A 27626-nucleotide genomic window follows, 5' to 3' on the forward strand; every position below is an offset into this window, starting at 1 on the left:
CTGACAGTGAATATGTAAATGCCCAATGAGGGATTTGGGTTGGCAGCAAGAGCAAACTGCTGTGTATGTAACCGTGGCAAATGTGCAGCCAACACTGCAGGTCTGTGTAGGTGCACACAACTCTGAGCAAATGGACTAGGCCATGTAGAAGTGAAATGATACTGCTGTCTTTGAAACAGTGTAAGCAGAGAAAAACCCTATTAACAAACAACAACTTAAAGAAAGCTGTTTGGCACTTCCCAACTGAGGCTGCTTCGGCAATGTGCAGTATCTTTGTACCTGGATTAGATCTTGCAGATGTGTGCACACTGCTTTGGCTTCCACTAGAACTTAAACATTCCACTAGCGAATTCTGGAGTGTTAGGGATACTTCATGAATCAGGCGAAACAAAAGCTGCTGTTTTCTGAGATTTGAAGCCAAAGTGCCAGCAAAGAGCAACTGCCAATTACAGAAACCCAACTGCAACTGGCTTTAGCCAAAGAGAAGACATTAAACCTCCAGTGTCAAATGTGGTTCTGTACTATGTGACACAACCCCCGCTCCCCAAACCATGCTATAATCAGTTCTGTGGGTTTGATACGTCAGTATAAAAAAAGAAAAGAAATCCCATAAAATAGAAATCAAGAACTTAAAGGACAAAACCACCAGTTCCCAGAGGTCCATTCTTGTATGTGCAACATATGCTTTTGTCAAGGTACATATCTTCTCCAGATTCATAATGTGCAAATCCCGTAAATTATAGATCTATTCCAGTCAGATTCCCTTACTAGTGCTGAAACATTCACAGTATAAACTGTCAAGATTCTCCATGCTGTGAATGAATATATAGATAGATAGATAAAAAGTAAAGTGCAATTCATTCTGTTTTGCAGTCATATGTGGCTCTGTACTTCAGCATATGTGTACAACAGATTTCATAACAGGAAGATAATGCCCCCATTAAACAATGTGATCTTTTCATGGCAGATGTTCTTGCTTTTCAATAGGCTGCATTAAATTTGCTGTGCTGTAAAACGTGAATGAAAGGTTCTTCATTCACTCCCCTGTCTCACACTTATGGTTTCCATCACTGACAAGTAATATCAAGCACAGTAGATCTGTGGTTTTATACCTAAACATGTAGCACAAGACATGTCTGAAATCAGAACGTTCATTCTCAGCTTTTGGGCAGCCAGACTCTTGATCCTTAAACCCTTTTTCTAATGATCTAAACTCACTGCACTCCTGCCTGGTGTCCTATAGCAGCTCTTGCTCATCATCTTCAGATCCTGAGGGTCCTTGTCGTACCTCTTCATACCACTTGTTTGTGAGGGTTTTCATCTGTATGCGCCCATGATGCAAGTCCTGAGGCAAAAGCAAACCAGCACAGTTTGTTACTTAGCTACAATGCTACTTGTGTGTCAGAGCAAAAGAGAAAGACTAGTCTAACATACTCCTTAGGAATTAATCCACTCCTGGTCTCTAAGCATGCAAAGCAATTCTGTTTCCGACTTGAAAATACTCATCAAGTGTTCAGTCAGTAATTATTGCCACAGATGCTGTTTTTGATGACAGGTATTTTTATACCTGTGTTTTCTACACAGTCCTGCTCTGTGGGTTTCAACAACCCTGATGCTGCCTGCATGGCCTGGCTCTGAGTCTCACTACTCTATGTGTGTTCCCAGGGCCAGTGGGATGCTGGTGATTCATGTGCTTATGTTTCTAGCCTTTGGTTGCAAATTGGATGGCAGCCTATGCTTCTGGCTACCAACTACGAATCAGATGCTTACTCTGGTTTCATGAGTTCCTTTTGGTTTTGCAAAAAATGCCTTTAGCTTTTGTGGGAAAGTGCTGAAAATGGTCTTTTGAAAAGAAAGGTACAAAACAAGAGGAAAGACAGTATGTTTGGGAAGTCTAGGATGATGGAATGTGCACACTTCACACAAGTTTATCAACTCCACAGCAAAAATGCTTAATTCTATGGCAAACTGGAAAAATTGTGGAAAAAAAAACCACAAAACCCAAACCAATGTGGCTAAGGAGCCTCAGGTTTCTGAGGCATGGGAGTGAAAATGGTGGAGTATTTACACCTCTCAGAGCCACTTGAGTGTTAAGTTACATGTTCCGTCAGGTGTCATTTTACGTTTACAGCTTCAAAGTCTTAGTCTCCCAGTGAAAGAAGTCTTAAAGGTGAAGGTTGCAATGCTGGTGTGTATTTCCCAGATATAAACTGCACTCTGCAGACAAATCCCAGGTCCAGAATGCACAGGACCATGTACAGTAAAAGGCAGCAGCTTTGTATGACAGCACTTGAAAAGCTGTGTGAGTGGCAGCAGCTTTTCTAGCAGCAGTAATAACTAGTAACTCCTGATACTGTTCAGGGCAGTCTGCAAGATTAAAGGCAATAAATCCATACACATTTTAGAGTTTAACTGTGGTAGCCCTGAGAGATGCTCATTTAATCCATCCTGTAATTTTGCAGTGCAGCTTTTCATTACAGCTGCTCTACATATGCACAATGTATTAGGTAGCTCCCTCTTCCCATCTAACTCGCAGTTACACAGCTACACTATGAGTTTTGAATGGTACAGAGTGAAATGATAACCAACCCTACCATGGGTTCTTTTCTCCTAGAAAACAGGAAAAACTTACCTCTTGTGTGAGTCTTCTGGTAAAGAAAGGGTTCAAATACTTGGCATCAAGCCACATAAACCCTTTGAGGTCCTGGCGTTTTATGTACTGGGCTTCATATTCCTCCTCTGTGAGCTCCGATAAATGTTCAGATTCTATGGTGTTTCCCTGGAAAGATCACATATTGGAGTAACATGAGAAATGCTGCAGTCATCCTTTTGGCTTGCTCAGCCCTCTGCTCTGTGCTCTCCCTTCTCACAACTGTTTCCCATGCTGGAACAAGATGGAAATTATCACCCCAGCCTACCAGGGATTATAGCTATATAAATCTGTCCAGTTGTTGACTCCCAAAGCCACTTAGCTTCTCTTTTCATGATGAAAGGTAAAAGGTCTCAAATGTTCCACGTTCTGTATTGCTGCTACTGCTGAGAACAGATTTCTAGAGCGCAGGTTTTCTCTTGTGAGCTGAACAATGATTTTATCCAGCAAGCCACACTAATGTCATTGTTTTACTGAAAACAAGCCCTGTGTCAGAACACACCCTATCCCTGTGCCCTTCCTATACATACCTCCCTGCGTGGACAAAGTAAGATAGTACTGAAGACTGCAAGTTTTTTGAAACCTCATGCCAGGAGGAGCTGTTTTTCAGATCCCTGTGTGTAGTTCGATGGTTTGGGGAAAAACAGGAAAATGCTCAGGGATACTTCACGTATTTCAGTCTTTTGCACGTGAGATTTCACACTGACTGTTAATTTTCTTCAGTACTCTTGCTTAGCTGGAAACTGCTTTAGCATAAAAGGCAGTCAGAGGGGTGCTGTTGATACCACCTTCTCATGGCCTTTGCTTCGGCTTCTTCCAATTTCCATCTGCCTTTTATGATTAATTCATGACTCACGCTGTACTAGCTACTTTCCCTCTGTGTATGACTCAGTCCTCTATCATCTGCTTTACACTTTTGCAGGGGTTACTTTAATTTGTGTGGATGGAGATATAATTAGACTGAGTTAAGAGACACTCTCCCTTCCCTTTGTCCAAACAGTTATTTTGTGTAAAGAGTACCCAAGCTCTGTCTTTGGGATATGTCAGAATTATACTGCTTGGCTTTGTCCTACCACCCTGGCCTTTTCCACTGCTTTCATTTTACTTTTTAGTAAAAAAAAATAAAATAAATCAGTGATCCTCTGACTAAAAAACCCAAACAAACCATCTTCTCAGTCTTGCTAAGATTGATGTCCTTCTTGTTCCTCTTGCGCGCTTTGGAGTCCTCAATGTCAATCAGTCTGATAAGGGGCATGGTCCCTCCTCCCAGCAGCAGAATGGTGAACAATACTATGATGATTGTTGTTGTCCCAATGAGCTGCCGCTTCTCTATTGGTTCCAAGCCCAAATGGAGGCTGAGGGCGTAGGGAATTGCTCCACGTAAACCTTATCAGAGAACAGCAAATGAATGAAGCATGAATCAATAGGTACAATGGTCCTCAGCACCATGACAGCCCAACAGGAATTCTCTATCTTTAAAAGACTTTTACAGTCCTACTATGCCCATTCATCTATCATTTGGTTACCACCCTAAAATGAGTCTAAGCTCTTCAAATACTGTTGTTTAAACTGTGAAGTTGCTAGACCTAGAAAGAATAGCAGACTGTTTACAGAAAAGCTTTAGTGGGGATCACCCATAGCCCTCTATCACAAAGGGGGAAAAGAAATTACCTATTGCACTTGGGTTTGAGAACAGTGCAAATGTTCAGCTGAGTTGTGCTCCACAGATAGTAAACTGGTTTCTCCCAGAGTTGCTCAGGCAATGAAAAAGACACATTTTTTCCAGTTCTCCATAATCTGAGCTCTAACTTACCGCTAAACCACATGATAAACATCATTTTGGGGGTGATCTTGTGATCACGGAAAAAGTTGAGTAGGTAGGAAAGTGGGAAAATGTTCACTGCTCTACCAAACAGAACAAGTACCTGAAAAACAGAAATAAAAGCAAAAGCCCGTTTGATGTGTTACATTCATGCAGGTCCAAATTTCACCTTGCCCTGTGCAACCCAGATGCATGTGCTCTTTTCACCCACAAGTCTTGTAAGCAGAAATGCTGCTCAGTTAACATGAAGAAATCTCTCGGCATAGGTCAATGTGGAATTTAAGGTTTTAAGTGTTTTGTCTGCTTATAAGAAACTAAACCAGACTTGTCACTGACAGAGAGCAGGCACTACTTTACTTGTAATAAATAAATGAAACCCAAGAGGCATTCCAGGGAGACCAAGAATTACTTTGGGTAAAAGTCCTCCTCAGTTCAGCTTCTTTAATCATTCCCTTGGCGCAACATTAGGAGGCCATAAGATATTTCTATTGTCTCCCCATGGACCAGTTCCTCAGAAGAAAAGGCCAGAAGCCAAACAAATAGCATGTAATAGAGTTTTTCAATGCTTCCCTGGGTATGGTTACAAAATATACCACACATTGAAATGATGTTTTGAGAGGGGAAAAATATGTACTATTGATTTAATGGCAGACAATTAACAAATACAGTGAAAACTTTAACTCGGAAAAGCAAAGGTTTTCACAAACAAGCTTTTAAGCTCCACCACAAACAGACTCTGATAAGGTAAATATCCTAGAATTAGTCATCAGGATCTTTGAAGGGCTGTGCTGTTTTCCTTTATGAATCACCCCAAAATTACACAATTTACATTATGCCTATGAGGGCAACGCTACATAGAAGGAAGTGTCACACCTTAGATATCTGTATTAGATAAAGAAGTTGGGTGTAATGCAGCAAGAGCAGTTCTCCATGCTGATATCACCACCTGTGAATTGTAGGTAGCAATTCTTGCCTTAAACCATAGACTAAAATGCACTAGGATATGTTGTTGTACGTGACTGAAAGTGGATTCATGTTTCCCTCTTTTGACTGTGCAAAAGAAAATGTACTTTTCATGTCTTTCTAGTACAGAATTACAATAGCAATAGATGTAGGTAATCCTCATGTGAAACATAATTCAAAGTGCCAGCACATAAAGCTACACTGAAATACAGAATGAAGCAAAATGAATTAAGAATGGAGTCAAAGAATGAATACACATTAGAGAAGGTTTGAGTTAAGGACTTCCTCTGAAGAAGGTGAACACAGAGTGAAGAATAATCATTTAATGTTGTTCAATATATAAAAAAGTATTTTCATAAGCCCCTATAAAACATAACTATTCTAAAACATATTAACTGCAAGTTGTTTCCCCCCACCCAATACTAAGAACGCATCTGAAAAAAGGTGGATGAAAGTAAATACCTACTATGCACCAGATGACAAAGGACATCTCAAACTTGTGAGGAAAACTAAAAATTGACAGGCCAAGAAATGCAAAAACACACGTTTCTGAAAAAGAGAAATCACATCTTAAATAAACAGTTACATAAAACCCTTCCTACTCCTATTATCAGTTATTACATGCAGTACATAAAACAGTATTTCCTGACTTCTGAATACACGAAGTAGGCACAAACGGCATTAAACAAAAGGTCTGATTTTTCCACTTGCTGTCAGCGGACAGCGCTTTAGTGTGTGTAGGATTTTAATTTACTTACTATAAACTAGTAGTAAGTATGGACAAAGGTTAAAAAACCTTGTTCTAAAGACTGGGGAATTTTTAACTTGAGGAATGTAGGACAAGCTGTAGAATAACAGTTACATGAGGGACTATTATGGACTTCTGTAGCTTTGAGTTGGATTCTATATAAAACTGAAATGTCAGACACAATCTCATATCCTGCAAGTTGAACATACTGATAAAATATTCAATTCATTAAATTCTTTTAAGTGGCAGCAGTTCATGACTCTCTTTGCAATAAAATACTGCACTGATCTAACAACCCTCATATATTCTAACAACCTCCGGAAGTGATACTGCAGATCTGAAATAGTACCACCACTGCACAATGACTAAGTAATCCAAACATTTTATTTCCACAGCATCAACCCATTATCATCAGAGAATCACAGAGTCCAGGTGTATCATCAGTTCACTGCAGTCCCAGCAAGGTAGGCTCCTTATCATAATAGCAGTTAAAAACAGGGTGGTTTTGGACAGACTGTAGCAGCGTAAGACACTGCTTGGTGAGACTCTGGGTACTGGCTACTTACGTCTGCATGTTCAAAATGGTATCTTAAATAACTCCTTTATAGTGACTTGAATTAATATGTGCTTTTAAACGTTTGTAATTGAGTAAGATCAAACCCTGCTGAGCTACTCTGCTCAGGTAACAAGTGGTTAAGTTCAGTTTGCATCAAGGTCACCCCCTGACTATGTTCCAAATGCATTTTCCTACGAACAATATGGAACACATTGACGAAATCCCCTAAAGAAACAAGATATATTTGTTATAAGCATGTGATTTCTTTGAAACTTTGGTTAGCAAAAGGAAATGGAAAGGCTCTGGACTTTGAGCTGCTTGTATCTCTACTTATGAAAACTTCTTCTCAGTTTGAAGCTATTATTAAAATAATGTTAAAAACCACTGCTAAAAATCCATCTTCTAAAGCTAAAAATAGACCAAAGGAATATAGGAGTCAGAGATCTCTATCTGGTTGTCAATCTTGTGGCAAATCTTAGGAGGAGCCTGCAGGCTGGGAGAGAGAGATTTACTGTATGTTTTATCCAGTATGGCAGGAAAGGTGACTTCTGGCTGCCTTCCAGCCCCCACTAGGAATTCTTCTCTTAAAGACATGTATCACTGACACACAAATGGCTAAAAGAAAATTCACACCTCTGCTGCTCCCATCAGGATCACCATTTCAGGCAAATATACTTTTATACTATTAATATTAGGTATTAATAGCAGGTAGCACTTACCACACATGAAAGCAACAGTTCTCAGTGTCTGCTGCATTAAAATCTGTGTAACCGGGGACAAGTTATGGTGTGTATAGTGAGACATCACGATACCAGAGAAGAGGATTGCCATGATACCTGCAGGTAAAAATGTGGCAGTTAACAGAAGAATAGCTTGTACTCTGCAAATATTTGTGGTTTTAGTTCTTACTAACACAAAAGCTTATGAAGCAATAAGTGGGGTTTCTATTACTGTTGTTATTCATAACTGGTCTCATTCCACTGATTATATTAAGTACTAGGAGGTCAAATATAGGTCACCTGCAAGCTAGGATAAATCCCCATGATGCCACATTGTCCCATAAAACTGAGGAGCTAAAAAGCCAAATCTTGAGTGTTTTTTCACTCTCCTGACAGATAGAGTGACATCAAAAGAATAAAACCAATTTGAGAATAGGGGGCTAGAGAACTGTATGATTTAGTTCTGTCAGAAAGCATGCCCCTCTTTCCTACCTGCTCATCAGCCAGCCCCAATCACTCCACCAGAAGTAGAATGAGACCATGTGAATACAGTCCAGTACAGTGCACCTCATCTTATGCTATAGAAAATTAGGAACAAATAACACACACAGGTGTACCCCCAATTTTCTATCTAACCGAGAATCAGAAAAGCTATTGAGACTTCAGAATTCAGGGCAAAAATTACCTCTGCAGGAATCAAAGAATCATTTACATTGGAAAAGACCTTTAAGATCAGAGTCCAACCATAAGGAAGGTAGAGTGTGTTATGTAGGGCCTGCAAGGAATGCTACCTGCTATAGAATGTCCTTTGCCTCCAGCAGAAAGGGTCACCAAACCATCTGCTTATGTTACTACAGAGATAAGTCTCAGCTATCAACAATGGGGAAAGACACCAAATTTTCCACTGCAGAGTTCAGTTGCCCTAATGGCATGCACAGTTTGGGCAGAGGTACAGTAACTGGTATCACAGGCCAGAAGAACTACCTCAGATTTCACTGTATTCGAGAGACCTTTGATTGATGTTAGGGACTTTTTCTATCCCCCTTTGCTTCCCTGTTTTTGGTTATTTAGAGGAAAAAATATGAGTATCAACCTATTTTGCTAACTGCTCAAGATGTATCACAGACACTGTCCATTATTCACTGTTTATACGGAGCTGGGTAACTTAGAATCATAGAATAGTTAGGGTTGGAAAGGACCTTAAGATCATCATGTTCCAACCCCCCTGCCATGGGCAGGGACACCTCGCTCTAAACCATATCACCCAAGGCCTCGTCCAACCTGGCCTCGAACGCTGCCAGGGATGGAGCATTCTCAACCTCCCTGGACAACCCATTCCAGTGCCTCACCACCCTAACAGGAAAGAATTTCCTCCTTATACCCAATCTAAACTTCACCTGTTTAAGTTTGAACCCATTACCCCTTGTCCTATCACCACAGTCCCTAATGAAGAGTTCCTCTGCAGCATCCCTATAGGCCCCCTTCAGATACTGGAAGGCTGCTATGAGGTCTCCATCTTAAAAGGAAGTTTTAAGCATTTCTGTGCTTGCTGCATAGACTTACACTTGCAAAAGTTGAAGCCCACTTGAAGAACAACTACAGTATTCCTCGTGAGGAAGTAACAAACCAAAATTGACAATATAACCCAGAAGAAATCAACTGCAATGCAGCTCTAGGGAGTACAGGATGGCATGTGAGATGCCTGCTTTGCCCAAAACAAGGGAAGTTTAATAGACTAGAAGTGTTTGGCTGGAACTGTGTGCCCAGGAGTGGCACAAATAAACACAACTGAAAGGATTAGAATAGCTGAGGTAAAGTCAAAAGAATCCTTTGTCTGAAAAACAGAGGTGACCTGCCTAAGGTCATTCAAAGTTTAGATTTCTTGAGAAGCCATTCTTGAAGGCACTTGAGAAATGAGGGAGGTTGGTTGCCTTTATAAACAAAATGACACAGAATCTTTGTCATCCTGAGAGCAGCTACCTAGGAATCTTACTGTAAATTCTTTTTCACTGTATACCAATGTGCAGATGTGTTGGTTATATAATGCAATGGCCCTGCAGTTCTGTAATATTTATCATAATTTTATATTAATAGGCAATGTAAAACAGAAATGGAAAAAGCCACGTGCTGAGACGCTCCCATAAAGCAAAACTTGTTTTTACAGCAGTGCAAATATTTTAACATATCAAACTACTTGTTTAGGTTTCCCATAATTTAATTCCCCTACATATGTGTTGGCCTATACGCACACTCATTGAGTGTCTAGTGGGCAGAATGGAATGTTTGCATTAGGATTATACATCTTGATTGTGTAACTACCATGATTTGTAAGCCACATCTTCATACATATAAAAAACCCCCAACTCCACTGACATTAGTGAGAGCATGCTGATACACACTGCTACAGATCCATTCTAAAATACATTAGTTCACATGTACATTTTGAGAGAGCCTGATTTCATACCTGCAGCTCATTTACAAGAAATCTAGTCCTGTTACTACTCCTCACAAACCTGTAACACTCTTATATAGTCCAAGTTGTTGAGGAAATACATCTTTTAATGCCCTCTTTGACACAAGTAATACCTACTCCCTAAATTTATAGAATAAACTTGCATATATTCATTTTGCCACTCACCTGAGAGTGAGATACCTTCTGCAAGCCCATAAGGAAGGTAAGCGAAGATAATCATCATCCCAAACTCTAGGGAGGGAGTCTTCCTTAAATCAATGTGTTTTAGCACGTATACATGTAAACGTTATGGAAAATGTAAATAGGAAAAATTCAAAGAAAAACTGAAATCTGGGTCATTCCATGACAAAATAATGATTATGTGGAATGTACTCATCTATTGAATAGCTAATAAAGTGTACACACTGGCCTTTGCCCCAAGTATGGAAAGATTAATAATTCTTTATTAAAGGAAAGGTTACAAAATTATGAGGAGTGTTTCTTATAGAAGCTGCTGCTGGTAGAAGTCTATCAGAATGGACAGACTATAGACAGAAAAGATCTGCTACTGATGTACCTCTACAATACTGATAACAATATGCCAATTGTATGGATCTAAAAGAGCCCTTTCCTCACATGTTCAGTCTCTGAAGTCTGCTCCAAGACTACTGCGGAAAATCCATGAAGAATTATTAAATAGTAAAGGCTTTTCTAAAAATAGGGAATAGCTATAAAAGAGCAAATTAAATGTAAAATAGCTCTCATTTATGTTTTAAAAATAATAATGTCCTTTTGACACTCAGGATATTTAAAACTTACTTTACGTTTGTAGTCACAAACACAGATGTTTGTCAAGGGTTGCAAGTGCTGCTTTGCATCTCATGCACAGTCCTGCAGCACAGCTACCAACTACATTGTTATTTGCCACACTAGGGAAGCAAGCAATCTCTTCTGGTCGGTCACTAGACTTCCTGTTACTTTCAAATGGATATGACAGCTTTGCAGTAATATTAACACTGAGGAATATTCCTTCAATCACACCCTTGCCTTAGCACTTTAAAATACTCCACCTACCATCTTTGTTAAAATTCAGAGGTTTAGATGCCTGTCACATGGAAGTCCACATTCCCTCGGGCCAGGAACCAGCAACAACTTTCCACTGTATTTATCTGCTGGCAACTAATAAGATACACCCTTTGCTGCACTGAAATTTTGCATGCTCAGGGTAAATTCAGTACTTTGAAGCAAAGTAATTGTAATAGGGCAAATAAGCTGCTTTTCTATTTGTCTCGCATTTAGATATCAGTGAAAGAAGTGTTGAACATCTGTTTCCCTCTTTTGTTGTGATGTACAGAATGACTTAAAAGTTCATGGAATCAGGCTAATGAATCAAGACAGGAAATATGTCTGCAGTTCATCAAATGCTCTATTATTGTTATTTACAAATAAAGTGCTTAACAATATGACATGAATAATTGTTGTACAAGCCTGACACAAAAGATTACCTGCAGTAAAGTCAGTGTTAACATTAGACAAGCTCTGAAAAGAGACAAAGGTGTCGGACTTACAAAGAAACTTCCTTCCTTATCTCGGGAGAGAAGCTTCTGCGTTGTTTAGCAACCACTTCATGGAAGTGGAAGAGGCAAAATATAACTCAGTGTAAATCCAGATAGAACAGTATCTGTATTCAGCTGCTGAATATGATACATAGGGACAAATGAGCTGGTCTGACTCAAAAGCCCTCGGGAAAAACAGCTTTTTTTTCCCTTTTAAATGAACTGGTTTATGTATGTAAAAAAGGAGCCATATGTTTGTAAAAAGGGATCAGAACTGAAATGGAATTAATGTATTTTGAATTTATAAACCAATTACCATATTTTATAACACTCCAGTGCATGTAATATAGGCAACTACACAGCATTTCAGACCTTAATTATGTTCATAAAAATTTAATGCAACTCTTAACACACACCCTTGCAACAAACACAAAAACAAAATAAACATGAGAACATCCTTGGCCAACAAAATAATGACTAATAGGAAATATCCACTAAAAAATGCTGGAGAAGATGGGAAAGAAAAGACACTATTAGAATATTGAAGTTCACCAATTCATACATGTGTAAGACCAATACTTAAAAAAGGATATTAATGCAGAAATAAGACCAGTAAGTGTACCAAGTGCTGCAGAGCCAAAGAACATCTTAAGAAAGTACCCCAGTGCCTGTAGAAAGGTTTGCCATCCACTTACATCTGACATATTTTCTCTTGTCAAACCTTCTGCTGTGCTAGAGATAATTAAAAAATAAATAAAAAGAAACAGTTATGAGTTCTAAGCCTAGATCCAAAAATACCAAACATCCTTTGAGAGCAACAACAAAGGCTTCCATTTCTTTGTTGCTACCACTCTTAAAAGGCTTTTACTGTGATATATATAACAAGAGGAATGTCAAAAGATGTTAAATCAAGTCTCAGTGTAATCCCCAAAGGGAAACCTAATTCTGCTAAAAATCTGGAAACCCAGCATTGCTCTTCTGAAGAATCCCCAGAATGGCATAAATAGGCTATGATAATGGCCAGTATTACAAAACAGTTTTCAAACTCTGAAAAGGAAAACGTGCTTTGCAGCGGTAAAAACTCAGGGCATGAAAAAGAAAAGACCCATCATGTGATCCTGAGAGAAGAACAAATGAACAGGAAGACTTCTCATCAAATATTTAGGCATGGATGAGAGACAAGAAGGTCACTGAAGAAAAACAAAGAAGCTCAGAGGAGGAAAGGGAAGAGAACTCTTTGAATTTCATAAAAATTCCATGCAAAAACAACATGGATTCCAACTAGTGTTCCTTTTGATTGCTGTTAGCCTTCGTGGTCTTCCATAAAAGAACCATGACTGTATCAAAAGCAATTAGTTAACTGAAAAATTACACTAACTTCCTTAGTCTAGCTACTCCTTCTGTACATTCAAAGTCACATTCATTGACTTGCAGCAATAACATGAAGATAAAACCTATTTAACTCAGCTCAAAATAATTATCATGGGCAAAGGAGAAGGATATGGGATGTTGTTCTTCCCTGTGATACCCCCAACATAAATATGAAACTATTGCATGGATGTTGATGTGTTCCTCCCAGCTTATGTGTGACTCTGGATATAAGCCAATAATATAGGAGACACAGCTGAGTATTCGGCAAGGTAAATATTTTTCTGCGAGCCTGAAAGGACATGGTCGTCTTCTGTTGTCAGGTCCCTCAGATGGAAACAGAACTGGTGAACATACGGACTTAGAAAGCAATCAATTATCTGGGGCCAATGAGTAATTGCTCGAGGTGTGCTTGAGGTAATGGTAATAAGACATCCATTTACTTCCTTCTGCCTATGCAGTTTATATTATAGATTGATTTTAACAAAGGATCATACAAAATTCAGCTTTACACCAGAAACAAACGATATGTCCCACACAGAGATGGAATAATTACTTTATGTCTGAATAACTAATTAACAGAAAATAATGCAGTCATTGTTCCCATAAACACGTGTAATTCAAATGCACTTACTTGGTCAAGACAATAGAGACTGCATCATTGAGAATGCTTTCTCCAAAAACCAACATGTTGAGTACAGGATCCACATTGAGGGCGTTGAAAATAGCAATCGTAGCCACAGGGTCAACTGCAGATATTAAAGAGCCGAAGGCAAAACTGGAACACAAAACAAAAAAGAAACCTAGATGAAAGAGAAGTGTGTACCTAGTAAACTTTTATAAGCAACTAATAACAAAGGCATTATGTGTCATAGTTTCTATGCAGTGAAAAATTATGCTCTCTTCCTATTCATAAGAATTTGAAGGGACAAAAGGGACGTTTTTGGGTTTCATTTACTGATAAACCAAAGAGAAAAGTTGCTGTCCAGCTGGAAGAGATGCTGGAGAAATACCTGTCTCCCAGCTCTCAACAACAGTATCAGTATCTTACTCCAACTAAGTACAAAAAGAGTAGAGGAATGGGAAACCAAACAACTTTACAGACACAGCCCAAACCATGTATCACACATGCATAGTGTTATGTGTTCAGGAGTATTAAAAAAGAATATTTAAAGGGAACTGCTAAAACTTGATTACTTTGGAATCCAAAGATAGACAGTACAGAGTCAATGGGCCTGCTCAGCTGTGTAAAGTCAAACACTTGGAACCAACTAAGGAAGACTTTTGCTGTTTGTGCATGTATTACTTGTTATGTTTCTTGCTTCCCACCCAAGGTATGTATAGATCTTTAACAGAACACTCCTGTATTGGCTATACAATAAACAAACACAGATCCCAAAAAGCTAGGAACAAACTTTATTCCTAGGTAGAGTGATGTACTCCTAAGAAACTGTTTAGAAGCTTTGTTAAGTTCTTGAAAAATCTACATTATTGATAATGAAAAATTCAGTTTATCTTTTAAGAGAGGATTTGGACAAGGAAAAGGAAGTTACACCCTTATCATATATATTAATAATAGCAACTAACAAAAGTTTTACATTTTAACTTTAAAGGCTGTTTAAAAAACCTGCGTAAAAAGATCACTGAGCACAGAATACTATTTGGAAATAATGGTGTAATAAATAGATAATAATACATATATTAGGGTTTACTAAATATATATTTAATTTTTATATATTTATAATATTTATTTATGTTTTATATGTATATTATAATAATTTAATGTAAATAAATTTATTACAGAATAAATAAATAGGGTTTAGAAGTGTTCAATCTCTATAAGTTTCACACATGTTGAATCTAAGCATTACCCAGAACAGCTGGCTAACTACAGTGCATTTCCCATATACGGTTATCTTAAAGACTGCTTCATTTCACACACTACACCATTCTGCAAGAGCTTACCTGTCTGTCATGTTGAGTTTATAAATTACATCAGCCTGAAACAATAGGCAAAACATAAAAGAAAAAGAAAAATCACAATCAACTGTGTTTTTCTGCAGCTTTTAAATATGAAACTATTCATGAAATCCTAAGTTTGTTATAATGAAAAAGATCACACTAGTGACATTACCCAGTCTAACAGTGATCTACTACTGTTTTGGTCACCCCAAATCAGGGAAGACGAGTTGGGACTGGAACAGAAAGAGATGAGGAGAGTAACTAAGGCAATCAAAGGAATGGAAATCTGAGAGGCAAAGAAGAAAGTACCAATTTTTTGGCCTACCAGAATGAAGCCTGAGAGAAAATATAATTATCTATAATCAATGGGGAAACACCAAGGCAGAGAAGCAAACCAAAAATTACTGACAGAAGAATAAATAAGTATAATACTGGAAATTAGAGGCTGGCTCTAGGGAATGCAGGTTTTGGAACCACTTTCCAAGAGGAAGACCAAGTAAATAAACACAATGCATGTCTTAATTGCTTTCAACATGGATCACGCTATACCTATGGAATGGGGTATACAATATTGCATCTATGATCGCAGAGAACTGGACTTTGCATCCTAGGAATTAACTTTCACTATGTTTGTCTGCTCTTGAAAAATGGACTTTCAAAGAGCAAACCAGATAAAGTTAAGTGCTTCGAAGCAGTAAATCTTACCTGGCCCAGGAAATAAATGCCTCCACCTACAATGAAAGCTGATATCGCAGTGCCAAACACAGAAAAGAGAGTGATGGAACCAATGTTCTGAAAAAAATTACCCTGCAACACAATAATAAAAGCAAGTAAATTAGTGAAAATAATCTGAGAGAAAAATGATGTTTGGGTTTGCATCTAAATTAGATTCTGATTCAGAACTGATAATAAAGCTTCAAGTACCCCAGGACATCCATCTACACCCTCTGTCTAAAGAGCCTGCTCCCTTGAGGAGAACAGAAATTTCTCTGGTACCCGGGACAGGATGTCAGTCTTGTACCCTAACAACAAACCTATCTCAGATGAACAGCTGGATATTTACTAGCACTTTGACACCTTCCCCACCTGACAGAACTGTAAATTAATCCATCTATGGCAGACAAGCATCTGAAAACAGCCTGTAAACTTCCCAGCTGCTAGTCCATTTCTTAGGTTGTGATTTTTATATGTAAAAATATTTGGTGTTGGTACCCATTCACAGTATTTTGTCCACTGCTCACTCCCTCTCCTGCAGCACAGCTCAAGCAGAAGCACACAGGGAGGGCCAGAACCACTTCAGGCAGGACTAGTGCTGTGAGAAATGTCCACAGAAACACAGGTTTCCACGCAAAGGCTGAAAGCCTTGTAAACATTTTCCCCTTCTCTAGCTATGGAGTGACTCCACCTTTCCCACTTCTCATGCTACTCCTTGCCATTTTGCCTCCTTCACATCAGTTCTTGTACAGTTCTGATGAGGTACGAAACCTCTCCAACTAAGGAAAACAAACTGTGCAGTGCCTAATACCGTGCCAACATTCAGTTAACAGTGACAAGCTACATGCCCTGCATTCTGGGTTGAAGAGGCTTAAATTTTGCATTCACAATTCCCTAATGACTAATATAATGGAATTCAATGCAATTATTCTAAATGTTACAAAGATAACAGGAGAATGTGTTCCAAACAAAACCTCAACATTTAAAATGAGTGTCTGGCGAGAGCTGACCTTGTGCAATGAATATCCAGATTCAAATATAATAGGTGGAAGCAAAAGCAGAAAAAACATATTTGGACGAAACATTTCTTCTTCCTGCAAAACAAAAAAGAAGTATAATTTCAATCATATAACACTTATAGAAATAACATCAAATCTTCCAAAAAGGATATTGTTTAAGGAAAACAAACCCCAAAAGAACAAAAATGTTGGAAAATGAAAATGGCATTAATCTTTCTCCTTTCTTATCACAATATAAAAGACTGAAGAATAGCAAAATACTCCAGGGCTACTACTTCTATTTGGCTTTTTTAATCCAGTGATAGAAATCTAGGCATTACTTATTTTAAATTACAGTCTCCAAATAAGCTGCACAGGAAATAGGTTATTTATGACTCAAGAAAAGCCTTGCTGTTTCCACATAGAGTATTAACATTTTATCTTAGTCTCAAAACCTGTGAGGTTTGTCAAGGAACAGTGACCTCTTGGCCACAGGCTCTAACATAATCTAGTTAACTGTGACCAAGCACAGTTCACTAGAAAACGCATCACCTGACAAGAAGAAATTAGATCACCATCTTAGTACATCTGCAAGTGAACAGGCTCAAGACATATAATACTGTTAAGAGTCTGAGTCTTGATTCTTCTTGGGAAATGTGCTTCATACCTGTAAATTAGTGGTACTATTTTGAGGGTTCCTTTTTACCATCAGAGTGATATAAATGAAACCTACTGTGAAATAAGATGTTACTTTTTGGTGACCTTACTCTTTGTCACCTGTCTCATCACTTGGCTAACACTGCTTTATGGAACTGTACCCCTAGACTGGCACACTGGGCTTTTTTTGCTGGCAGACTAAGCACAGAAAGTAGATTAGTCACAGCCTCCCTCTTTACCCACTAGGTTCCCCCCTCCAATCCCCTCAGTTCTGAATGCAGCAGAAGTTGTCACCTTTGTAAGCAAGGATTACTTTGTTTAAAGCCAGGTTAAACAGCTGATAGACTGTTCTGTTAAAATACCAGCTCTCAAAAAAGAAGTACTCATCTCTTTAAAGCCTCATTCCTGTGTGTACCAGTGATAATCATCTTAAAGGATTTGGGGGACTTAGAAAATAAAACTCATCCTTTATACAGAAATGCTCTAGCCTGATATTCTGTATGCACAATTCCATGTATCACTGGCTAATACCACCTAGGTTCCGTCCATACAGTAACTGTGCTAGAACAAAAATTCCACATACTCAATTAATTACACTGTTTAAAAGCTCCTGAAAGCAGATCTGGACAAGGAGGTGAGAAATAATGAAAAGGAAGGACTTTATTTGTGCTGCACTGCAGCAGAGACCAGGAAAGTAAACTATGAGGACTGGAATTATCTGCCATGATAGCAAGAATCATCAGCAAGTACAAGGTCCGTTGAAGACTTAGTAAGGCATGATTGCTAGAAATAACATTACAAATGTCTTAGGGCAGGGATATGTTTCGAGATTTGCTTTGTACACGGATATAGGCTGCAGTTAAATACTCTATTTTTTTCCCCATATCAGATACATAATCATCTAGTATATTTAAACATTTAAAACTATTTTATAAAGTGCATAATAATCATTGACTAGAAGATTTCACACCTAAGCTTTAATACAGTGAAAGTAACTAAGCAAATAATAATGTGGTAATTGTGACCCTTTACCTTAGCTGATAACATGAACAACCAGTCACAGCATCCCCAAGTGCCTCCCAAGATTTGACCAATGCTTACCTGAAATAAACTACATACTTCACTAGCAATGATCAATTATTTCCTGTGTTTATAGAATCAGTGCTCAAAACAGAGAAACTAAGCTTTTGTTTTTCCCTGCATACATGATTTTTTTCAGATTGTTTTATTTAACCAATACCAAGCTATTGTAAAATGCTGATCTTGTGGCTGCCTAACCAACTTCGAATTTTAAGTCCAATCCAGTTAACACAAATCAGGAATGAAAAACACACTAACTAGTGCACCACCCACTGTTTCTAATAAGTAAACATGAAAAAATGCAATATCACTACATAACTCTTGAACTATTTAATCACTTAAACAAATGTACACAGAATTAGTGTAGTTATTTGACAAAAAAAGAAGTATAATACGCAATTAAAAAGCTACACCTCATTGAAAATCTATTCATTTTAATGTATTTCAACTAAGGAAAGGAAAAAAAGATCTCCCTCTAGGGAAATAACTGCCAACAAATGCTGAGCTGCAAGCTAGGATTAAAATTCACTACTCAGCCCAAGATTCTCAGCTTGCTAATATAAATCCTGTTTAAAACTGGTAATTCAAATCCCTGTGATTTCAACCAGTTCAGTGATCTAATCCTAATAAACTGTTTGATCCTGTCAGACAAAATCACAATTTAAATACTGCAAGATTTTAAATTAAAGCAGGAATAGTGAAGAGTTCATTGCTTTGGTGATGCGGTGGTGTTTTCCTATGAAAACTAACTCCAAAATGAGGAAGAGGACTAAATACAGTCAAAAAGTACACAAGACAAATAACTGAATTACTGTATTTTTCACTGTAACTGATCCCAAAGATGCTCGTTGCCTTCTTCTGTCATGTGTCTGAATAGGAACAGATTTGGTGCCTTAAAAAGTATTACTCAGGGAAAAAAATATTGTGTAGAACATGTTCAGCAGCATCAGGACCGCAAATTGGCTGTGTTCATTAGTTAAAAAAAGTCCAAACTGTGGTTATCAAGTATCATGTACTTAAGTTTATAGAAATTACATGGTAAAGAAACTAATATTACAGTCAAGGATTGTTCTATTTTCATTAAAAATTAATTGCTTCAAATGTACCTTCCAGTTGGCCAGCTTTTGAGCCTCTATGATTTTTATAAAAGCTCCCATAAGGATACCTAGGAGAGAATGAAATAACATGCTGAAACATTCACAAAACACAACACTGTTCATCGACTCTTGGTCAACAATGCTCTAAAACTGAAAACAAGACAAAACATAAAGCATTAAGTTTTTCATTCCTAAATCACAAAAAGACAAAGTTGTTTTGGGTCTGATATATGACAGTTTCCAACATGTTATGCAATACCATAGCTTTCCTGCACAAAAGACTGCCACTTGGGACATCCAAACACTGAACATGTGTATTGAGAGTGCTGGGTTCATTGGTTCATAAAGGTAACAGGTTTAACTAGTCAAAAAAATGCTACTCAACTAAGCTGCATTCAAATCAAATTCCACCTTTCTTTCATAAAGAATCAGGAGGTTATGAGTTACATATCTGCGTGACAGCACAAACCCTTCATTGTCACTTCAATGCTATGTGCAGCACTAACACAGCTTAAGTGAAATCAGTCTTCTCCACAGATGTGAATTTTGTCTCAGTGAAGTCATAGTACTTACTGGCAATGAAGTAGGCAGCAAATTCTGTTTGAGGTGGAGACACTGTCAAGAACTGTTTCCCAAATGAATCACACATCTTTTAAGTCATGTAGAAATACTCATTTGAGTATAAAAGAATTTTATCAAGGGTGCTACAAACTCAATGATTAAACATTATCTTGCTCTTTCCTCCTATACATCTTCAGATACGTCAGAAAATGCCAAAATAACAGGATTTCTTCTGGAAGTCACAAAGATAATTCATGAACTGTCATTAATTGCTTTCAAGAAGTTATGAAGAATTTGTCTTTAGTCAGATTCCAGATCTGTGTTTATTATTTACAGAGACTTCGTAGTCAAACACTTGGATGTAGAAATGAATACACTGAATGAAAGGTAAAAAGTGACAGACAAGTTGAAAGTATGCTTTTCTGAAACTCGTGTTTTTATTCTCTCATGCTGTAGCTATCACAAGAGTCTTACAAATAGCATCACGTGGATTACTCCTGATGCATGTGTCATACACACAAAGCCATGAGGCTTAAGCCTTCTTTCATACAAAAATATGTGAAATCATTGGTCCCAGAGGATAGAAATAATTGTTCCATGAAATCATTTATATGGAAAGGAAGAGCAAAACAAAAATGTAGGAACATCAAAGGTCTGCTGTTCTTTAAAGGAGAACAGAATGCAGATACAGCCACTCACATGCCATATAAACACAGGTCTCAGTAAGAACAGTCAGGCTTTCCATTCTGGGATGGAAGCTGTGTCAGAAGCCAAGGACTAGAACATTTCTAGTTTGTGCAGAGCAGCAACTACTTAGCAGGAAGTTTATGTTGGGAGAAAACAAACCACAACAACCAGAGCCTACATCTGAAGGCACAGGCTTAAGGAAGTGTATTTCCTGAAGAAAGTTTTGGTATTTTATGATTTAGTATTGAAAGCCCTCACATGAAACTATGTTTAGAGAGGATTTAAAAGAAAGGAGAAATCCTTAGCTCACTTCTGCTGGCATGGAAGGGCTCCAATGTGACTTTGTGGAGTTGGACCCCTGTCAGTAGGCCAGCTGTGGCCTGTGGGCTACAAGCTGGGCATCCCTATTTTGTGAGCTCCAGAGGCTTAACCAAAGGACTGGTATCAATCTCTTATTTGGAGTAAGAGTTAATCAGAAGCTGAATCTAACAACAGTGTCCCAGGCAGATGAGGTCCCTTCGTTATATCAAAAGTTGAATGTAAAAAGTAAGGCAACAGCAGAGGTTAAGGGAAAAGCATGAGCCTGAGTCATACAACTTACACCTTTACATAGCACAAGTTATTTCTACCTGCACATAACACAACAGTACTACTAAACTGATTATGCTAAGCAAAGTCATGACAGAGCTGCACAAAACAATGCCTCACCAAGAGGGTTTAACAGCAGCAGAAACCTGTCCCACACATTGTTACAAACTGCTCTTCTTTTACTACTAGAATTACTATTCTTATTACTGAGTACAGTTTCTGTTCAGCTGGCTCCATCTATTAAATCAGGTAGATCAGTTCTGTTGAAGGGCTAATTGTAAAGCTAAGTCTGTAAGAGTTAATCTAAGCCTCATCCTCTGGAAAATGTTACAGGAATTTTCTTATTACAACCAACCTTTATTTTCCCTGAGACCATGCTAAAACTCAGTAACAAATCAGAGAAAAACTGTTCTGGCAACTGTTTTTACCAACAAAATTCCAGTAACTTTTAAGGACGAAGATCACAATCCAGCCTTAAGAGAATACACTCCCTCCCTGTCCACCAGGGGACTAACATGCCCTAGAAACCCTAAACCTAAAGCGTCTGAGCAGCTTAGACAATGGGAGGAAACACAGCTGTGAAAATCATGCTTAACTTCTCTGCTGCCATATTTATTAGCCTTCAACAACTGCCTGAGAACATTTGCTTAACCTATTAGTCAAAATAGGACACACCTCACTTTTGGCACTGCTAGCAAAACTGGATACTTGAAACTCAAGCTGTGCTCTTGCAGCTGTGTACATCATTACCAGTAACAGAGGCTCAGTGACCAGCAATTAGCTGGCAATTCCAATGATTATAGGGATATCATGTCTTGTCAACAGAGTTGACGGTAGTTTAAATATGACTGAGTCAATAAGCTAAATAAATAAAGCTTAACTGACACAGGACATCTGTTAGTTGGGTTGCTACTGGGTATAACACTCTCTTCACTTAGTGGAATTGCACTTGCTGGTATCACGTAATCTGGTTTGGGAGATAGACTACAGCTATGCTGTGCTACACATTAAAACCCGAACATGTTAACACCCTTTACCTGCATTTTTGTATACAAAGAGGAATGATACTGAAGGGAGGGTAATGTCCTTTTGGAACCCTTCAAGACACTGGAAGATGTATTACACAAGACATCTACCTGTCTGCAGCAATAATGTAAGAATGGAAGGAGAGAGAATTGTGTCAATTAGTGAATCAAAGATTGCATCATCTCTAAAGTCAGGATGATCTGCAGCAGCTCTAATTTTTCTATGTCATACTGTGGTAAACAGAAGCATAAATGCACAGAAGCCTGGTGGATGCTGCTCCTACAGAGATAAGGTGTGAGTGCAATGCCCAGGAAATTCATACCAGCACTACAAATTTCTTACAGCTTATTAGTTTTTTAGCTGTTGAGAAATATCAGAACTTCAATATGGCCTTGGAAGTTAATGTCTCTAAGATTCAATACTTTCTCTATGCTAGTAATAGGATGTGGTCTGTATCAGATTTATCTGAAAATTCAGAAAGCCAATCTTGCAGGAAAACATGGTTTTCTTTCCGCTAGGTAACAGGTCTAAGATTTTCTCAATTTGTGTAAAAACAGTAAAGAAATATGAGAGAAGGTACCAGCAAAGCCCAGGAGAAAGTAGAAAAATCTACCTGCTCAACAAGTATTACACTGCTTCACATTACATTAGGATTAAAACTAAGCATCTTTCTCCTTTTGTTGTATTTTTAGAGTGGCTGTCAGTGAAAGTGTCTCTAGTAATAGAAGCAAAAATGCCACAGATTCCTGCAAACAAGTTAGAGACAGCTGAAAAATTGCTGTTGGGATTAGTAAGATCAAGTTCTTTAAACATTATGTTAGATAGTATGCTGAGAAAATTATAAATGCATTTGGCCTGATTTCCTCCTCATTTACACATTGACAAATCAGAAGCAACAACATGCAAACAAATGAAATTACCCTAATATAAAACTACAGGCTTAGGAATACTCCAAATTTAATTCAAATTAAGTAAGCACTTGATCTTCATTAAGAGTGGCATTCTTGTAGCTCAAGGCATAGGAAGAGCTCTTGTCACAGTACTACAGGGACAGTTAAGTATCTGGCAGTCGAGGTGAGTTTTCAGGATACAATTACAGTCCCCAGTCAGATTAAAATAACATAATCAGACATACTGCTACTGCAACTAATACAAACACATTCTATTTCAAAGAGAAGGCCAAACTCTTGCTGCCAGGGAATGCTGAAGTATTTTATCCTACAGTGGATAGCCAACAATAGAGGAAGCTGCCAAAGTACTTAGGTAGTGACATCCCTATGTGTCATTTTACTGGGCCAGTCTGCACTTCGTTTCTTCCATGAATTTAATTTTGTGAATTGGCTGTTCTCTTCACTGCATACTGTTTGCTGCATCTTTCTAGTGATGTTTAGCACACAACAAAGCATTACTTCATGTAGAGATTACTGAGGGTCCCTGAACTAACACAAATACAATAGAAAAATGCCATGGTTACTCACCTAAAGAGACAACAGCCACGCTCTCTGGCAAAAAATGAAGTCGGTATTTTATCAGTAAATGCACCAATATGATGCAGATAGCTGTGAGGGAAAAAAATAAATTGTAAATTTAGAAGTGTTAGAAGAGAATAAAATATACTTTTAAGTAGTATTTCTAAAATACATGCAGCAAAATTTCTAACGATTTAGTAGAAAACCACTAATGCAAGTAACCAAATTTTAGTTCAAGCCTAGTTCTCACTGAAGGATGTAAATGGATCTGCAAATGACAAATAAGGCAAATTTTAGGACTTAAAACTACCTTCTAAAAATACCAATATTACTACATTTAGAGAGCAGTTCAGCCTACAAGAAAACCTTCTCTGAGATACACTGTTTTAATAGGGTTCTTGTAAACATTTCGTATTTTGTAAATAAAACACATGTACACATGGCCTCGATTAGAATTTCAAAGCTATACACTTTCACATCAGAGTCCCTCTGAGCAGATGGCCTTTACCCGAATGGATAATCACAAGAGCCAGAAAAATCACATTGGAAGGGATCTCTCAAGGTCACCTAGCCCAGCTTCCTCCTAAAGCAGAGCTAGCTTCAGCTTCTTGGAGCTTCTCTTAGTGATTTGGTTTAACAGCTCCTTCTAGTTAACCAAAACCAAACAGCCACTTGCAAATGGTTTAGAAAATATACAGTGTCACAAAGAAGTACAAGCCTCATAAATACAAGTATTGCTTTTAGTTGTCCTACTCTCCAATACAGTGTTAGGGAATGTGCATCACACTGATGCCTGCATTCTCCCACTTGTTATCTTGTACTCCAAGTTCATAGAAAACATAGTGAGCATATAATTGAAGAGCATATGAATAGATGGACTGGCTTACAAACAGAGCAAGGACTTAGGAAAAACAGTAACATTTGCTCAATTACTGGCATGTAATTTGTTCAGGGCCAAACCTTTGGGTTCAGAGTGGTGAGAAGGGATGGCTTCATTCTTAAAGACTGTCAGGGCTCCTTTCCCTGCATATTTACCCTACTTCCACCCCACCAATCTTCATTATATTGATTAATCAGTTCTCAAACCACCAGAATTTACAGTACAAAAATGCAGACTCAGGCTGGTGTTCACTTTAAAGTGCTAGACTAGAAACTGCAGCAGTTGAAACTAAGCAACTCAGACATTTTGCTGCCAACCGCAATACCTTCATCATGTATCCCAAGCAGTTTTTAGTCACCTGTCAACCAATATTACTGACTTTCTACCAATTTCCTGCTTGTTGAATATAAGAAATATGCATCCAGTAAAGACATTTAGTATTCCCGTGTTCTATTCCCCTTATCTTTGGATAGATCCATATTCAGCAGATCTAATCACCAGCTCCTTTCTACCAGCTTTTAAATACTCTACTTTGGCAATAAAACAAAAAGCCTAAGACATAACTCCCACCACCATAAATATTATGGCAGCCTGATATATTCTTTAACTGTTGATCACTGATTTCTTGTGTAAGACTGCTCAGTTTGTATCTGGCAGCATATCATCTGCTCCCAGCACTCACAAGTATCAGGATTATAACAATCAGGCAAGGGGCTGGGAAAAGCAGTGGACAGGCTTAAAGGAACACTTGAGTGTCCCCTTAAGGAAAAGCATAGTAAAAGTATGTCACAAAACAGAAGGGAATTCACAGATCACATGAACATAGAGGAATAGAGGTATGGCTTTGAAAGGGAACTGCTGTTAGAACAGATAAACTAGCCATAGAAATCTGGGGTCAGAGAATAACTCATTACTTCAGGCACTTTATATTTGAGGCTTGGCTCTGACACAACCCAGCTCAGAACGGATCTGCTCCTGGGTCTATTTCAGTACAGAACATTTTAAAGGCCATTGTACAGCTCATGACATCCAGGCTTGAGAATATGTTACGCACATTCATTTTCATCCTTCCTACACTCCTAATTCAGAGATTGTGAATGGGAATAACTACGAACAATAAGCTTTCATACCAGCATTACTATGTTCAGGGAACTCCCCTGTCCTGAGGGTGATGCTTTTAAGATCCATTAAATTATCAGACTGGCATAAGGAGGCTGCAACAGGGCCCAAAAAAATCACACCTCTGCTCTTAAGTCCTCGGACTATAATTTTACCACGAATGGCCTTTTTAAAATCCACAACACGCACATATTCAGAAATCTTATTTTAATCTCAGAAGTTTTCTGATCTGCTGCATTTTGTTTTGGTATTTCATTTCTGTCCAAATTCCAATATGCCATTGATCTCTGGGAAAATACTAATCCTCTTTGAATAAAACCAGATACATTAGAAATAATCAGAAGCCTCCTACTTTTTGCTGCTCTTAATAATAGTTATTCCTAGAAAACAATTGTTTTTTTTAACCAAATGATTTGCAGAAGTTTCTGCATTGCTGTCAACTCCATACTTATTATTTTCTCCATTTGCTACTGGAAAGAATGACCACTTAGAAGACTAAGTCACCTGTCTGTCACAGAAAAGTCTCTCAGCGTAGCTTGGTTTGGAGGAATCTCAGCTTTCTACAGGTTTGGTTCAGGCAGTTACATACCCAACTTTCTAAACCCCTGTGCCTGTACAACATTCCACTTCACAGAGAGAAAAATCAGAGGAGAAATAAGATGCTGTGATTCTGAAAGCTGACCTATGTCCTCAGATATAGCATACAATTAACAGAGATTAAAAGACTTTCAGTTCACTATTCACCTAAAACAAGAAGACTAAAAAAAATCGTCATGCCACTAGACTGCTCCTCTTGCTGTGCTTGGACTCCAGTCTGAACTGGAAGGATAGGCTTGGCAGGTGTAGGTACCACCAGTTTGGTAGTAGCAGCCAACGTGGTGTGAAGGGTGACATTGATGACTTCATGGGTGGCATTTGCAGATCTGTCAGGATAATATAATATGTGATTATACTGCATGGGAGCAGCACGAAAAAACAGTCTCCTAAAGACATGTATACATGGAACAATCACCAAATCATACTGAATTTGTATTAGTGACCAACACATTAAAGCTTTTTAAAGTGGTATCTGATCACAGACAAATACTGGAAGTTCATATTCATGGAGCTGACAGGTCCTTCATGCACTGCATACAGCAAACACTCTGCACTGCAGCTTGGGATGCAGGTAGAGCCTGGCACAGAGAACGAACTGGCCCACTTCGCCTGCCGAGTGTGACAAACCCGCCGTGTCAGGCTAAGGGCAGGGGCAGCGGGACTGCGCCTGCCAGGTCCTACAGAGCCGCTTCAGAGCCGGCCTCCCCTCCCGCGGCAGGATGCTCCTGGACGCCCTGCCGGGGCCCGCGCTGCACCCCTCAGCCCAGGGGCTGCCGGGCTGCCCCGCTGCACGTCTGACCGCCCGCAGCCCCGGGCACCGAGGTGCTGGGACACTGCCCCCGCCACGACTCCCTGTTGAGGGAAAAGCCCTGCCCCGGAGCAGAAGCGCTCAGGCCGACAGGGCCCAGGGCAGCAGGCCGATCACCCCACCCGCCCCCGCACTCACTCCGCCATCTTGCTGCCGGCCGCCGACTCAAACCTCGCTCCGCTCTCCGGCGGTGCCTCCACTTCCGGGGCTCTGGGGTGACGGTCTAGCGGACGCGTCCTCAATCTCTATGGTACACGACAGAGGTAGAGGGCTGCGCATGCGCGCGCGGCGGTGCCTGCAGCCCGCGTCCTTCAAGCGGGCGCGTGATGGAATCGGGGGGGAGGTTGTCACGTGAGAGTGGGCGCGCGCGCGCGCCGGACCGTCCTAGTCTGCCGGTGCGTGGCGGCGCCATGACCTGGTGCTGCGGCGTGACGTCACCTTCCCGCGCTGCCCACGCGGGCGCGGGATCGTGTTCCTTAGCAGCGCTGCCTGGTGCCATGTGCATCAGCCATCATTGCTTGCTGCCATGTCCCTCAGCCGTCGTTGTCC

General features: G+C 39.1%; 1 protein-coding gene across 2 annotated transcripts; it reads right to left on the reverse strand.

Moving 5' to 3' along the window:
- Nucleotides 1-504: 504 nt before the first annotated feature.
- Nucleotides 505-27277, reverse strand: SLC9A8 (solute carrier family 9 member A8). 2 transcript variants are annotated; one of them, XM_061375511.1, is made up of 16 exons: nt 27216-27277; nt 26417-26595; nt 23683-23763; nt 19352-19410; nt 16521-16604; nt 15502-15603; nt 14800-14834; nt 13469-13612; nt 12060-12198; nt 10097-10202; nt 7459-7575; nt 5902-5984; nt 4464-4575; nt 3816-4036; nt 2633-2779; nt 505-1345 (listed from the first exon to the last, which is right to left on the reverse strand). In XM_061375511.1, the coding sequence occupies exons 1-16, from the start codon at nt 27221-27223 to the stop codon at nt 1238-1240; spliced, it is 1725 nt and encodes a 574-aa protein (XP_061231495.1). In that variant the 5' UTR covers nt 27224-27277; the 3' UTR covers nt 505-1237. The 2 variants fall into 2 exon arrangements, with proteins under 2 accessions (XP_061231495.1, XP_061231493.1); XM_061375509.1 differs by lacking the exon at nt 27216-27277 and having other exon boundaries at nt 26417-26746.
- Nucleotides 27278-27626: the final 349 nt, after the last annotated feature.

The sequence above is a fragment of the Neopsephotus bourkii genome, unplaced genomic scaffold (assembly GCF_033783945.1).
Source record: "Neopsephotus bourkii isolate Nb327-2 ecotype Australia unplaced genomic scaffold, CSIRO-AGI_Nbou_v1 NB_1663, whole genome shotgun sequence".
In the NCBI taxonomy this organism is placed as follows: Eukaryota; Metazoa; Chordata; class Aves; order Psittaciformes; family Psittacidae; genus Neopsephotus; species Neopsephotus bourkii.

Coding starts and splice junctions, on each gene's coding strand:
- SLC9A8 (XM_061375509.1), bottom strand. CDS start 26,720: ATGTGTTGGTCACTAATACAAATTCAGTATGATTTGGTGATTGTTCCA. Junction 13,613..14,799: donor AAACTCAACATGACAGACAG/GTAAGCTCTTGC, acceptor TTTGTGTTCCAG/TTTTGCCTTCGGCTCTTTAA. Junction 10,203..12,059: donor CTGGTCTTATTTCTGCATTA/ATATCCTTTTTT, acceptor TTACATGTATAC/GTGCTAAAACACATTGATTT.